Raw genomic sequence first — 16,726 nt, forward strand, 5'->3', positions numbered from 1 at the left:
ATAACTATCATTTTCTTTTTTTTTATTTTGTGGTAAGAACGCCTAAGATTTACCCTCTTAGCATATTTCACGTATACAATACAATATTGTTAACTATAGTCATATTGCTATACATTACATCTCCAGAACTTATTCATCTTGCATAACTGGAACTTTGTATTCCATAATCAACAGCTCGTTTCCCTCTCCCCTCAGCCCCTGTGAAATCATTCTACTCTCTGCTTCTGTGAGTTTGACTATTTTAGATTCCACATATAAGTGAGGTCATATATTTATGTTTCTGTGTCTGGCTTATTTCACTCAGCATAATGTCTCCTCCAAGTTTATCCAAGTTGTTGAAAATGGCAGGATTTCCTTCTTTCTCATAGCTGAATAATATTCCATTATGTATATATAGAGAGAGAGAGACACCACATTTTCTCTATCAATTCACACATCGATGAACATTCAGGTTGTTTCCACATCTTAGCTATTGTGATTAATGCTGCAGTGAACGTGGGAGTGCAGATATCTCTTCAAGATACTGATTCATTTTCTTTGGCTATGGGTCATGCACCACACAATGATGTTTCAGTCAATGACGGACCACATATATGACAGTGGTTCCATAAGCCTAGGTTATAGTAGGCTATTCCATTTAGGTGTGTGTAAGTACACTCTATGATGTTTGTACAAGGATGAAATCGCCTAACAACACATTTCTCAGAACGTATCCCTGTCATTAAGCAACGCATGACTGTATACCCAAAAGTAGGATTGCTGGATCATAAAGTATTTCTATTTTTAACTTTTTGAGAGCCGCTATACTGTTTTTCATAATGGTTATATCAACTTCTACTCCCATCAACAGTGTACAAGGGTTTCCTTTTCTCCACATCCTTGCCAACAATTGTTATCTTTTGACTTTTTAGTTATATCCATTCTAACAGATGTGAAGTAATATTGCATTGTGATTTTGATTTTCATTTCCCTGATGATTAGTGATGTTGAGCACCTTTTCATATATCTCTTGGCTATTTTTATGTCTTCTTTTGAGAAATCTATGTTCCAATCCTCTGCCCAGGTTTTAATCAAGTTATTATTATTTTTGCTATTGAGTGGTAGGAGTTTCTCATATATTTTGGATGATAACCCCTTATCAGATAATATGGTTTGCAAATATTTTCTCCCATTCCGTAGGTTGCCTTTTCACTCTGTTCTTTCCTTACCTATGTGGAATTTTTTTAGTATGATGCAATCCCACTTGTATATTTTTGTTTTTGTTGCCTGTGCTTTTAGTGTCACATCCGAGAAAATCGTTGTCCAAACCAATGTCAAGGAGTTTATTCCCTTTGTTTCTTCTAGTAGTTTTACAATTTGGGGTCTTACATATAAGTCTTTAATCTATTTCGAGTTGGTTTTTTGATATGATGTGAGATAATGTTCCAATTTCATTCTTCTGCATGTGGAAATCTAATTTTTCCAACACCATTTATTGAGGAGACATCCTTTCCCCATTGTAGGTTCTTGGCACCCTTGTCAAAAATCAGTTGACCGTAGATACATGGATTTATTTCTGGGCTCTCTATTCTGTTCCATTGGTCTATAAATATGTTTTTATGCCAGTACCACATCGTTTTGATAATTGTAGCTTTGTAATGTATTGTGAATTCAGAAAGCTTTGTTCTTTCTCAAGATTTCTTTGGCTATTCAGAGTCTTTTGTGGTTACATATGAATTTTAGTATTGTTTTTCTATTTCTTTAAAGAATGTCATTGGAATTTTGATAGGGATTGCATTGAATCTGTAGGTCACTTTGGGTAGTATGGACATTTTGACAATATTAATTCTTCCAATCCATGAACATGGGATGTCTTTCCATTTAGTTGTGTCTTCTTTAATATCCTTCATCAATGTTTGATAATTTCAGTGTACAAATTTTTCACCTCTTTGGTTATGTTTATTCCTAAGTATTTCATTCTTTTAGTTGCTATTGTGAATGGGATTGTTTCTTAATTTTCTTTTCAAATAGTTCATGGTTTGTGTATAGAAATGCAACTGATTTTTGTATGTTGATTTTGTATCCTGCAACTTTACTGAATTCATTTTTTCAATTCTAACGGTTTTTTTGTTGTCTTTAGGATTTTCTAGAAATATGATCATGTCCTCTACAAACAGAGATTATTTTACTTCTTCCTTTCTGATTTGGATGCTGTGAAACAATAGAAAAAATATATATATACATATATATATATATATAGGTCTTTGCCCCCTGGTTCCTAGCACAGAGCTCTTAAAATTATTATAATTTCCTAAGTGATAAGAGCACCAGGAGCATAATTTGTTCTAATATTTGGTCTTTGACCCTGGTTCCTGACACAGAGCTAAATCCCTTGGAATTTCCTGAGTGACGGGAGTGTCTTTTGTTCTAATGAAGCAACTCTTTATGGTTGCAGAGTAGCTTCAGGTTGGGGGCTGGTCACCAGAAAGACCAAGCCATCATTGGAAGCTTGGAACTTTCTGCCCCAACCCCCATTCTCTGGGAAGGGGAGAGGAACTGGAGATTGACTTAATGCCCATGTGATGAAGCCTCCATAAAAATCCCAAAAGTACAGGGTTAAGAGAATTTCTGTGTTGGTAAACACATCTATAAGCTGAGAATGTGGTATACCCGACTCCATGGAGACAGGAGCTTCTGCACTCAGGACCTTTCCAGACTTCTCCCTATGTATCTTTTAACCTGGCTGTTCATCTGTACCCTTTATTATATAATAAATTGGTAAAGGTAAGTTTTTCCCTGAGTTCTGTGAATCATTCTAGCAAATTATCGAACCCAAGCAAGGGGTTATGAGAACCCCAATTTATAGCTAGTTGGGCAGGAGTACAAGTGATGACTTGGGACTTACCATTGGCATCTGAAGTTGGGGGTAGCCGACTTGTGGGACTGAGCCCTTAACCTGTGGGATCTGACACTATCTCCAAGTAGACAGTGCCAGAATTGAGTTAAATTGTAGGACACTCTGCTGGTGTCAGATAATTGCTTGATGTGTGGAAAACCCACATATCTGGTGTCAGAAGTGAAGTGAAGTATGGTAGTAGTGTGAGAGTAAAGAAGAAATACAAGGAAATTTTCTTTTTACGGGTGTGTTTTCTTTCTCTTTCTAGCCTAATTGCTCTGGATAGGACTTCTAGTACTAGATTGAAAAGAAGTGGCAGGAGTAAGCATCCTTGCCTTGTACCAGATCTTTGAGGGAAAGCTTTCAGTTTTTCTCAATTGATTATGATGTTAGCTGTGGGATTTTCATAGATGGCCTTTATTGTGTTGAGGTAAGTTCCTTCTGTACCTATTTTGTTGAGAGTTTTCATCATGAATGGGTGTTGAACTTTGTCAAATGCTTTTTCTGCATCTATTGAGATGATCATGTGTTTTTTTTCCTTTCATTTTGTTAATGTGGTGTATCGCATTGATTTGAATATATTGAACTATCCTTGCATCTCAGAGATAAATCCCACTTGATCGTGGTGTATGATCCTTTTACTGTGCTGTTGAATTCAGTTTTCTAGTATTTTATTGAGGATTTTTGCATCTATGTTTATCAGTGATATTGGCCTGTAGTTTTCTTTTATTGATCTCTTTATCTGGCTTTGGTATTTTATGATGCTGGCCTCATAAAATGAGTCTGGAAGTGTTCCCTCCTCTTCTATTTTTTGAAAGAGTTTAAGAAGGATTGGTATTAATTCTTTGAATGTTTGGTGGAATTCACGCACAAAGACATCTGGTCCTGGGCTTCGCTGTTGAGGTTTTGAGTACTGATTCAATCTCTTTATTTGTTATTGGTCTGTTCAGGCTTTCTAATTTTTCTTCACTCACTTTTGGTGGGCTGTATGTTTCTAGAAATTTATCCAATTCTTCTAGGTTAACCAGTTTGTTAGTGTATAATTTTTTATAATAGTCTCTTATGATTCGTTTTATTTTTTTTTTAAAGATTTTATTTATTTATTTATTTTCCCCCAAAGCCGCAGTAGATAGTTGTATGTCATAGCTGCACATCCTTTCAGTTGCTGTACTTGGGACATGGCCTCAGCATGGCCGGAGAAGCGGTGCGTCGGTGCATGCCCGGGATCTGTTTCCAGAAATTTATCCAATTCTTCTAGGTTATCCAGTTTGTTAGTGTATAGTTTTTTATAATAGTCTCTTATGATTCATTTTATTTTTGAGACATCCGTTCTAATGTCTACTCTTTCATTTCTGATTTTATTTATTCGCGTCTTCTCTCTTTTTTTCTTAGACTAGTTAAGGGTTTGTCAATTTTGTTTATCTTCTCAGAAAACCAATTCTTAGTTTTGTTGGTATTTCTATTCCCTGTTTGACTTATTTCTATTGTTTTTCTATTCCCTGTTTGACTTATTTCTGCTCTAATCTTTATTATTTCCTTCCACTTGCTAAATTTGGGTTTAGTTTGTTCTTCTCTTTCTAGTTCCTTGAGGTACAAAGTTAAGTTGTTTATTTGAGATCTTTCTTCTTTTGTAATGTGGATGTTCATCACTATAAACTTCTCTCTTGGTGCTGCTTTTGCTCCATCTCATAAGTTTTAGTATTTTGTGGTTTCATTTTTGTTTGTCTCAAGATACTTTTTAAGTTCTCTTTTGACGTCCACTTTGACCCCATAGTTGTTCGAGAGTATGTTTTAGTTTCCACATGTTTGTGAATTTTTCAATTTTCTTGCTGTTATTGATTCCTAGTTTTATTTCACTGTGGTTGGAAAAGATACTTGGGATGATCTTGATCTTCTTCGAATTATTAAGACTGGTTTTGTGACATAACATGTGATATGTCCCGGAGAATGGACTTCATGTACTTGAGAAAAATGTGTATTCTTTTGCTGTTGGATGAAAAGTTCTATATATGTCCGTTAGGTCCATTTGGTCTATACAGTTGTTCACGTCAAGTGTTTACTTATTGATTTTCTGTCTGGATGTTCTGTCTATTATTGTAAGTGGAGTATTGAAGCCCCCTACTATTATTGTATTGTTGTCAATTTCGTCCTACAGATTTCTTGTTATTTGCTTTATATATTTAGGTACTCTCATGTTGGGTGCATATATGTTTATAATTGTTATATTTTTCTGTTGAATTGACCCTTTTGTCATTATATAATGTCTTTGTCTCTTGTGACTATTTTTAACTTAAAGTCTATGTGTCTGATGTAAGCATAGCCACACTTACTTTCCTTTGGTTACCATTTTCATGGAATATCATTTTTTATCCTTTCACTTTCAGCCTATGTGTATCTTTAAATCAAAATTAATCTCTTGTAGAAAACATATCACTGGACCATATTTGATCCATTCTGCCACTCTATTCCTTTTGATTAGTGAGTTTAACCCATTTACATTTAAAGTAATTATTATATGAAGATTTACTATTGCTGTTTTGTTGTTTCTGTCTGTTTTGCTCTTGCTTTGTCTCTCTCTTCTTCTCTTGCTGCCTTCCTTTGCTATTTGATGACTTTTTTTATAGTGACTTGTTTTGTTTATTTATTTTTTTGTATCTATTATAGTTTTTTCTTTGTGGTTAGTTCAAGGCCTGCATAAAATATCTTGTAGTTATACCCATTTATTTTAACTTGATAACAACTTGGTTTCAACTGTATACAGAAATTTTATACTTTTACTCCCCTAACCCCACACTTTGTGTTCTTATAGTTGGAGTGATTCTTTTTATATTGTGTACCCATTAACAAATCTTTATCTTTTAACTTTTATATTAGGGTTAAATGTAACTTATGCACCACGATTGCAGTGTTACTTTATTTTGTATTTGTCTATATGGTTATCTTTACCAGTGAGATGTATGCTGTCATATACTTTTGCATTATCATTTAGCATGTTGAAGAACTCCCTTAAGCATTTGCATAAGGCAGGTCTAATGATGAATTATCTTAGTTTTTGTTTGTCTGGAAAAGACTTTTTCTCTCCTTTATTTTTAAAGGATAATTATGCCAAGTATAGTATTCGTGGTTGGCAGGTTTTTTTTTTTTTCAGTGCTTTGACTATATCATTTCACTCTTTCCTATCTTGCGAGGTTTATGCTGAGAAATCTGCTGATAGTCTTATAAGGGTTCCCTTACTTATGACTAGTCACTTTTCTCCTACTGCTTTCAAAATTCTCTCTTTCTCAGTTGACTTTTGACAATTTGATTATAATGTGTCTCAGTGTAGTCTTCTTTGGGTAGATCCTGTTTGAGAACTTTTGAGTTTCATTAATCTGGATGTCCATTTCCTTCCCAAGACTTAGAAAGTTATTTAACCATTATTTCTCTAAATAAACTTTCTTCCCCATCCCCTGTCTTCTCTTCTGGGATTCCCATAATGCATATATTAGTTCCTTGATGATATCCCACAAAACCCATAGGCTTTTTTCACCCTTTTTCATCCTATTTTCTTTTTTCTCCTTTAACTGGACAATTTCAAAAGACCCATCCTCAAGTTCACAGATTCTCTGTTCAAGCAAGTCTGCTGTTTGAGCTCTCTGTTGTATTTTTCATTTTATTCATTGTATTCTTAGGTCCAGTATTTCTATTTGATTCTTTTTCCTGATTTCTATCTCTTTGTTGAACTTCTCTTTTGGTTCATGCAATTTTTTTTATGTCATTGAGTTGTCTATCTATGTTCTCTTGTAGCTTGCTGAGCTTCTTTAAAACAATTATTTTGAATTTTTTTAGGCAGTTTATAGATCTTTATTTCTTTGCGATCAGTTACTGAAAATTTATGGTATTCTTTTGGTGGTGTGATCTTTCCTTGATTTTTCATGTTCCTCGTACATTACATTGATGTCTGCACATGTGAAGGAGCAGTCACCTCTTCCAGACTTTATGAATTGGCTTCAGTGGGAAAAGACCATCTCCTATGAGTGGATGCGAGGATGCTGGCTAGGTGGGGTGCGGTCGCTCTGGCTCTGGAGGAGCACAGTGGTATGGACTTCAAGCAGTTCTGTCAGTTGAGATCAGCATTGGCAAAGATTGCAGGCATCCTTGGCACCAAGACTGCAGGTGTCTGTTGCAACAGCAAGGCCTGCTGTAGTCTTCAATGGCAAAGGCTGCTGGGCTCTTCTGCTTTCCTTTTACCACATAGGAGAAGTCTTTGCCAAGAAGATTCCTCTTGGTGCTGGGATCTGGGGAGTAGGCATAGTGGTACTGGGACAGAGGGTGTAGTGGCTTGAGCCCCAAGGGGAGTGGTGTAGTAGCTCCTGCTCCAAGGAGGCACAGCAGCGTGGACTCCAGGCAGCTGCGTCAGCTAGAGTCAGTTTTGGCAAAAACTGTAGAGATCTACAGACTGCTGCAGCTGTCTATAGCAGTGGTGAGGGCTGCTGGGGTCCTCCTGCTCTCCTTTCCCCCACAAAGGGAGGTCATAGTTAAGGGGAACCCTCTTGGTGTGGAGCTGTGCTAGAATGGAGGATAGAATGACACACATAAAATGCTACCTGTGGTTTTCTATGTGGCCTTCTTGGTTTTTGTGCTCCACCGAGTTGCTGCAGCTTCATTGTACTCCAAAGCAGAGATATTTTTATCAGCTGGTAATTGTTAATTTGTTGTTTTTGTGGAGGGATAAGGGCTGAGACCTCCTAGTCTTCCATCTTGCTGATGTTTCTCACTTTAAGTTTAAAACATAAATTTTGCCATAAGTCGTCATCAAGTCGATGTAAAAAATGACATCATTTGATCAATCATACTATACCTCTGACTTTATTTCCAAATCCCCATTTCATCCAGGTTGTCTTCCCAAAACTCTATGGAGGCTATTCTCACATCTGCACAATCTCCTTAAAACCAGTGTGTCCAAAAAGAGAAGTTATGATCTTCTCCCTCAAACCTGTTCTTCTTCCAGAATTCTAGAGCTTAGTAAATAGCTTTCTCATCTACCCAGATGAGCATATCAGGGGTCATTCTTGACTCTTCCCCCTCTCTAATGCCCCAACTCCAATAAAATATCAAGTCTTGTACATTTTACCTTTTATATATCTCTTGAACCCATCTCCACTGCCACTGCCCTCATCCAGGACTCCTTTACCTCTCACTTGGACTATAGAACAACCTCCTAATTTGCTCCATGTCTCCATTCCTGCCTCTCTTCAGGTCATTCCTTCCATGGCAGCATAAGTGATCTTTGCAAAATTCATCTGATCCTGTTCCTTTCTTGACTGTTAGAGTAAAGTTCCAAATCCTGATGGCTTAGGAAGCCCCATGGCCTACCCCTGCCTACTCCTCTGGCATCCTTTATTACCACTCCACTCCACAGTAGCTCTCTCCACTCCAACCACACAACATATCTTTCAGTTCCTCAAACATCCATGCCACTTCCCACCTCTGGGCTTTTGCACAAGCTGTCCCCCTGCCTCACATGCCATCGCTCTTTTTCCACTCAGCTAACTCCTGTTCAGTCCTTCAGGGTGCAGCTTAAAGGACACTTTCTCAGGGAAGCCTGCTTAAGTTTCTAGAATAGGTTAATCTGCCATGTGCTTCCACAGCACTCTGCAATTTCTCCATTGTTGAGTTTAGTTATCACAATTATTTGTTTAATGTTTGTATTCCATACTAGAATGCATGTTGCATGAGGACATTACTGTATCCATATCACTCGTGGCTGTATGTCCAGTGCCTTGCCAATGCCCAACACATAGCCAAGTCTCAATAAATAGTTGCTGACTGGGTGACTGAAACACAGCTCCTCCTCATTAAGGATTCAGTTTCAATGTGCAGCTATAACATAAATACTTAACAGTCCATCGTATTTGTGCTTTTCTTAAGCACTTTGACCTTTATTTTCTATTTTACAAAGCTTTTTATGTATATACAATGCTGCCCTCTTCCTCTTTTCCCTCTTTCCAGTAACATGTCACAAATTTATGTATTTGTATTGGGTGAGGCCCAGGTAATCTCCCTGTTTATAACTCTAACCTTTCGATGAGCAAACACACAATGTGAACTTTGGTTTATCTCCTACCATAATGTAGCTGTTAATTGCTGGCAGGCAGGCTGTATTCTACGGTCCACGTGACCAGTGGGGCATGACCAGAAAGGAGCGTGGGGAAGAGTGGACCAAGGGACCCAGCTAGAGGCTGTGCAACTGAAGCTCCTGCCTCCCTAAAAGGCCAGAGTAAAGCAAGTGAGCACAAGGAGTATGGTTCTGAGGTAAGCGAGGTCATGAAGACGCCACGGTTGGGCTTGGTTTTGTGGTCACTGCTCCTCCATCCAGGCCTGATGCTCTGGGCCTCCCAGGTGAGTCAGAACTGCAAGGATGGCAACTACGAGATCAGTGTCCTGATGGTGAACAACTCGGCCTTCCCAGAGTCCCTGGATAACTTGAAAGAAGCAGTGGATGAGGGGATAAAAATAGTGAGATGGCGCCTGCATGAAGCTGGTAAGAATATAGTAACAGAATCCTCCTCCTCCCTGTTACCACCTCTGGGGTCAAAGCGTTGCTAAACGAAGACCTTGTGTTCTTTGCCTGACCACTCAACCTTCTCTGTGGGCCTGTCCTACGACCTCCTTCTATTTCAAGGCAGTGGGTCCTAAGGGAGAAGGATTTGAGCCCCATAGCAGTGAGTTCACCCTGTTCTGGGAATAGCCCTGACCCGGGAATCCCAGGTGTTCACAGCAGTGAAATGCTCCAGATAAAACTGGATTTCTTGCTCAATTTCAGGGAGGCGTCATGTTTCCTTCTGCAGCTGCTCAGAGGTAGGATTTGATCTGGACCTGAGAATTCACAGGGTTACCAGTCAAGAAGATTGAATTAAGAGAGTAAAATTCATACAGATGCTGAATCTTTCTCTGGGATTTTTAATCCATCTGTTCACTCTTTACATCTCTGGTTGCTATTATTGTAAGACACAGTCAATATAATAAATTTGCAAGCAAATTTAGTGTTACAGTTCTTCATTGTATCTTTTAATTGTTAAAATAAACTTTATGACCTGAGGTAAGATATGTAGAATAAGGAGAAGAAAATCACTGCTGATAATTTCCAGCTACTGGGATGTTTCCAGTGTCTTTTCATATGCTTCTCAGTTTCTTGTTTTTAAGAACATGGTTGCGATCGCTATGACATAGAAACAATTTTCTATTCTTCTGATTTCACTTCACATTATTCTACAAGTGACTTTCCTATAGCCGCATAATCTTCATAGCATCATATGAATAGATGTATAATATTCCTTGGAGTAAATATCCTCCCAAATCATCTAATAATTCCCTATTCTAGGATATTCCATTGTTTTAAATTTCTCATAATCATTTTAAAAACACCACAAAACCAGTTTCATATGTATAGTTTTTTTTTTCATTCTTTGAGACTAGATTGCCAGAAGTATAATTACTGAGTCAATGACTATTTCTCTTAATGGTTGTTTATGGCTCTGAGGAGGGTATGTCTTAATTTTCTGTACTTAAAATTCTATGGTAATAATAGCAACAGGTATCTTACATCACATATGTGTAGTAACTTTCTTCTGTGAAATATACATTTCTTTAATCTGAGACTGGGTTCAGATGTGAATAGATGGATCTGATCTAGAGCTGTAATGGAACTAAGAGGCCATTTAATAAAATCCCCTTATTTACCCAGGCAGTGTAGTATAATGGAAAGAACATTTGATTTAAAGTCTGAGGACCTGGATTGGAGTCCCTGCCCTAGAGCCTTCTCTCTTTGTGAGCCTGGGTGAGCTCTTTCCCATAGTGTCTCAAAGCCTTGGTGCCTTGTTTATTGAGTACCTGTCATGTGCTAAGTAAGATATATAATCTCTTTAATCACCACAGCTCTGTGAGATTGGCATTGTTGACACTGTTTCACAGCAGAGGTTTAATAACTTTGCCAAAGTTATAAAGGTTGTCTGTTTGAAATGAAATTCAAACTCATAATTATCTGATTCCAAAGAGGGTATCATATTGCCATTGTAAGATCTTTACCCACCATGAACTCACTTTCTCATTAAAATAAGGCAATGGAACGTTGTGGTAGAAGCAGAGATTTGGAATCAGACAGATCTTGGTTTATATTCCAGCCTGTTATCCAACTATTATCCTGAGCAGTGACCTCGAGCAAGTTACTTAAATTTTCTGAGTTTCAGTTCCCTCACCTATAAAATCACAATATATAATAATTACCTCATGTGCGTATGGTGTGAATTAATTGAGGAAATTCATATAAAGTACATAATACACTGACTGAAACATAGTAAGAGCTCAATACATGGCAGGTGTTTTTATTGTTGTCGCTGTTGTTGTTCTTGTTAAGGATGTTAATGTTGTGGTTGTTGCTGTGCTGTTGCTGCTGTTAGGAGAACAAGTTACCAGCCATATAAAATAAACAGTATATTGTATTGGTAAGATTTTGATTTCTGAATCCATATAACCTGAATTTGAATTTCTGCGCCATCATTTACTAATTGAGTGACATTGATTGAATTATTTATTCCCTCTAAGTTTCACTCATCTCATTTGTGAAACAGAGTCATTAATGGTGAGGTTTTTGAATGGATTAAATGAGTGGAGAATTTTGAGGGGATGAAATAACAAACAATAATGCCCAGATTTTTGCAATTGGTGATGCATTTTGTTGGGTGGATGTTCATGTATAGTAAACTCGAGAAGTGCAGGTTGTGAGGGAAAGATAAGTTCATATTCTAAACATATTGAGCATTATTATTTGGGAAAAATTCTAAGACAATATATGTAAGGGCTAAGTTGAAGAAAATTAAGAGTTCAAATGTTGTGGGTGATGTCCAAATGGAAGAGATCAATATTTTCTCCTAGTACTTAGGAAACCTCTGTGGATTTTGAAGAATAGATAGGATTTGGTGGAAAACATGAAAAAAAGAGATTCCTTCAACCTTAGAACGTCACCCCCTCAAAGATGTATGTTCCACGGCTAAGCACACCCGGTCCATACCATCCCCATGTTCTCATGTGCTGAGTGGGTTCCTTTCCTAGACTCCAGCACCTATATCCAGATTCAATTTGGTCTAACCTCATCCTCAAAGCCTTAGATAAAAGAGAGAGGGTTCTGTATTTCTAAAACCAAAAAATAACAGTAGGTGGGAAAAGTGGTATTGATTTACATTTTTGCAAATCTTTAATGTCGAGCTTTATAGAAAATGGCTGGATTTTCATATGTGCTTCTGCATTTAATCTATTGCAATAATACATATTATGTAGCTTCTGGAAAACTCTACTATATGCTCATGAGAAAAGGAATGGAAAAAGCAAAAGATTTCTTAATATAATTATTACATAGAATAGTTTTGACCTCCTGGGCCTCCTGAGGTCTCAAGGTACCTCGGGAGTCTACGGCCCACACTGAGAATTGCTGTTCTACAGCATATCAGGTTCTAGAATCAGACTGCCCTATGTTCAAAACCCAGCTCCTCTTCTTGCCAGCTGTGTAAGCAAGTTAATCTACATCTCTAGACCTCCATTTCCTCATTTTAAATTAGGAAGATAAAATATTAATTAACTTCCTAGGTTCAAAGGAGGATTAAGTGAAAAAATGCATGCAAAAATCCATAGCCCAATGCTAGGCATATAGTAACAGAGATCATCCAGTTCTGTCTTGTCAATAAATGGATGAGGAACTGGGGCCCCAGAGGTGAAGTCACTTGTCCAACATCACACTCAATAGAGGTTGGTTCCCTTTCTCCCAGGCCTTGTGCGGGATTTATACTTGGGTTTTGCTGTGCCCATCATGAGTTGTGTGCAGCATAGGATTTTTATGTGGATCATCTTCAGTGTCTTTCCTGGTGGTAGGGGGTAGCAGAGCCCTCATAGGGACAAGACGTCGAGGGAAAGGAGCTAGTTTATACGTTAATAGCTGCAAGTTTGGCCTTCTTCCTTAAGCCCTGTTTTCATCACTTGACTGTACACTGGCCTCCCCTTCACTTCTCGACACCTCTTGCTGCTTTCCAAAACCTTCTCCAGCCTTATTTTCTACTACTCCCCACTTGCACTCTCCCATTCCACCAAGTCCACCACAGCCTCCCTCATACTATTCTCCTGGCTTCTATACCCTATATTCTCCCTCTTATAAGAATTAAATAAGATAAAGGGTGACAAGAGTAATATAAGAACTCAGAACTCAAATATTAGTACTGTGGCTGACACATAGCTACACTCAAGTGTTAATTGCTATTAAACCCATCACTGACCCCATATCTTCCATTAATTTTCTCTGAATAGTCTTATTACATTGACCTCTCCTATTTGGCAAGTCCTACCAAACAAAGTACTGCCATCTCCTATTTATATCTCTTCCTGAACAAAGTATCAGAATAAGTGTTCTTGAACTAACCAAAAAAAAACAAAACAAAACAAAACAAAACAAAAACAGAAAAGTAAGAGATAAAATGCTCCCTAGTTGGTAGATACATCTCTGAGGTGGCTGTAGAAATGCAAAGACTTCCGTTCTCTGAGAGAACAGGTCTCTATCTTTACAAACATTCTTCTTTGGATGTTCAGAAGGACAATAGCTTCTGTTGTTGACATGCTTTACTCTTTTAAAGATATTAAAAAGTATTACATTTGACAAACCTGGTTTTAATCCCATTTTACATGTAAGTGAACCAAGTTAGAGAATTTAAAATGGCTTGTGCAAGAACACATAGAAAGTGTCTCATACTGCCAGACTAGCAACTGAGGTTTCCAGACTTCCTATATAAAGGTCTGGCAAAATTAAGGACGTCTCCGCTTAGGAATCAGACATTTGTCCTGAATATTTTTTATGGGAAGGAAACCAAAATGTAAGAGACAGAAGTTGGTCAAATGGTTCTGCTATCTCTTTATTCCCTTCCAAAATGTGGCGCCTAGCAATGCCCAGGGATGTTACCATCAATGCTCTTGCCTTCATCTGAAGGTGGGAGTTCTCCATTATCCAAAGATCCTGGGTCAGAATGGGTACAGCTCACTTTGGCTTTGGGGGCAGACCACAAGGGTGCCAACGTGCACCTTGGCAACAAACAGAGCTAGCACTGTGGGGACATGAAAGAACAGATATCTTAATGTCTATGTCTTGCTTTCCTAACACTCCCCAGACCCACATAGGAAACTTGCTGAGTCTAGAATTGTGAAAAGAGGATGAAGAGATCCATAAACCTAATGAAAATGTTCTAAAACTGAATTGTGGGATGGTTGCACAAATATACATATTTACCAAAAATCATTGAATTGTACACTTAAAATGGGTGATTCTTATGGTGGGTAAATTATACCTGAATAAAGCTGTTGAGAGAGACACAGAGATAGAGAGAGGATAGAAGTGACAGGAGTAATATAAGAACTCAGAACTCAAATATTCCTAGACCTGGTAATGGATATTCTTTTTTTTCCCAGGATCAATTGGCAAAAGATAATCTCAGGGCTGGTATAAACTACTAAAAAATAACACTAGTTTTCTCTTTTCCCTCATTTCTGGATAACAGGCATAAATGTGACTGTGAATGCTTCCTTTATCTATTCGAATGGTTTGATTTATAAGTCAAGTGACTGTCGGACTAGCACCTGTGAAGGCCTCGACCTACTCAGGATAATTTCAGTAAGCATTTGCCTTTATAGATATAGCTCACACCCTCTTGGCACAGGAAGATCCCAGTGTGAAACTTGGGCACCTGTCCATGAACATCTCTCATGTCACCTCAGCCGTGCTGCTGAGTGCTTTGGAGACAGGGTACTCTGACTTTATACTCATATATTTCCCAAATGACAAGGGCCTTCCAGGAATCTAGGAAAGCAGGGAGAACTTTAGCTGTGTACTGTCTGTACACTTTCAGTCATATGGAGGGGAATTATTTTGTTTTAAATCATCTTTAAAACTTTTTTAAAGTTTAAGTGTTGGTATTAATTGGCTTGCTGTTGTGTCCCTCAAGAAATACTTGAGATGACCTGTTAAAAAATATATTCCAAAGCCCCACACCAGAGATCTCTGTTCCAAGCCATCACCATCTATGCGGTCACAGGGTAATTGCTTAAGGGCTGAATCTGAAACCTAACTTTAAAAGTAACTGCAATGTCAAAGGCTAGAAATGGGAAATGAAGATTCTTGCCTAGAGCCCCCTCCCTACTCCCAACCCCAACCAGTGCGTTCATGGAGCTAAAGAGTGTTTCAAGCTCTCTAGAGGCAAATAGGTGTGCGAGATGCCCCTGTACCACAGAAACCTAGGAAAAGGCTCTCGAAGAAGTAGAGCATTGGTAGAGCCATAGAGCCACCATTCTAAAGCTTTAATCAATAACATTACACTGAGCACAAAGGCCACACTCATGTCAGGAAGAGTGGCTAATTATAGCTGTCATTCTCAATCTTGGGAGGGCACAGAATGAGCAAGGGGAGTTTAATAAACTCCACTTTACCATACTAGGAGTGTGTGCTTCTTCCCTTTACCTCTAGAGAGGGAACTATAACCTAGGTCCCTAAAACCAGGGATGGGATGTTCCTAATCACGTTCCCCTTGAGACATAGTAGAAAATAAGATCTATAATCACCCAAGTGGTCACATTGCGTTTTGTTCTCTCTGAAACTTGCCCTCTCCCTCCAAGCACCTCCAAATCTAGTCTCTCCACAATCTGGCCTACAGATGTTGCTAATGGTACAGTTGGCCAGTCTTTCCTCCACCACTCGACAGCCTCCTCTTGGTAAAGAGGAGGCCCACAGTCAGTCAGCTCACCTTCAGTGGAGTATGATCCCCTGCCTCCTGCAGCATTTCCTCTCCCTCAGACCTCTTTACCCCTTAGCTGGCCCTTGCCCAGCCCAAGGCACCATACGTTGCTCCTTTCTGCTCTAAACGCCAACATCTCAAGAGGCCCATTTTCTAACCTTATGGGAGCCTTCCCTTGTCACTTCTTTTCTGTCCATTGATTCATTTTTTTAGTTTTAGGGATTAGTTTTTTGTTTTCTTTTCTCCTACAGAGGGAAGAACGGATGGGCTGTGTCCTCATGGGGCCCTCGTGTACATATTCTACCTTCCAGATGTAGTAAGTAGTTTGGTTTGTTGTTGTGTTAATTCCACTGTGAAGTGAAGTCAGGACATGGTATCACTATTTAAATGGTTTATTAAACATCAATCTAGTTGAGGCAACACAGTCAGGGGAGTGAGGCCTAGTATTTTGCTGCCTCTGTCTAACTGTCATTCCCTCATCCAGATAATTCTACCTTTGCTCCATGGGGGGTGAATGACAGCAGCTGTTCAGGTTCAATTACTAACATCTGGGCTTGAGAGGCAGCATGGTATAGGTAAAAAGTTAGAGTCCTGGCAGGAAACAGGGAAGACAGTGAACTTGGATAATTTGAAGGGTTTAATAAAGGAAATCTTCACAAAAGTATGGGCACAGTATATGGAAACACAAAGGAAAATGCAGCCCCCAGGGCATCAGCAGGGATCAGTTCTATCCCTGGGTCTGAAAGAATAGGGAAAGGAGCAAGGCACTTATTTCATAGCATTATTTGAGGATTATATAAATAACATATTAAAGTACTTTGCACAGTGCCCTTATCAGCTTAGAAAAAAAAATTCCAATATATTCTAGATAAAAATATTTCTCTGGCTTTGGGAAAATCGCCCTCATCCCTTCCATTCATTTCACACAGCATAATTCTCATCGCCACAAAACACTTTGTTCTGCCAGATTACACCTTCCCCTATAAAATCCCTCCCACATACCTTTCTTTCGCTATTCAATCTTCCGCTGAAGCAAGGATCACCCTTCATC

General features: G+C 38.5%; 1 protein-coding gene across 2 annotated transcripts in view; it reads left to right on the forward strand.

Moving 5' to 3' along the window:
- GUCY2C (guanylate cyclase 2C) overlaps window positions 1-16,726 on the forward strand; it is a 153,751-nt gene that overhangs the window by 73,705 nt on the left and 63,320 nt on the right. The window contains exons 1-3 of one of the 2 annotated variants that reach the window (XM_058558716.1): window positions 9,182-9,398; window positions 14,446-14,558; window positions 15,927-15,991. In XM_058558716.1, coding sequence (XP_058414699.1) covers window positions 9,182-9,398; window positions 14,446-14,558; window positions 15,927-15,991 — 395 coding nt within the window. Of the gene's footprint in view, window positions 1-9,181; window positions 9,399-14,445; window positions 14,559-15,926; window positions 15,992-16,726 lie in introns of those variants that run through there. The other variant, XM_058558715.1, reaches the window with a different exon arrangement.

The sequence above is a fragment of the Diceros bicornis genome, chromosome 17 (assembly GCF_020826845.1).
Source record: "Diceros bicornis minor isolate mBicDic1 chromosome 17, mDicBic1.mat.cur, whole genome shotgun sequence".
NCBI lineage: Eukaryota > Metazoa > Chordata > Mammalia > Perissodactyla > Rhinocerotidae > Diceros > Diceros bicornis.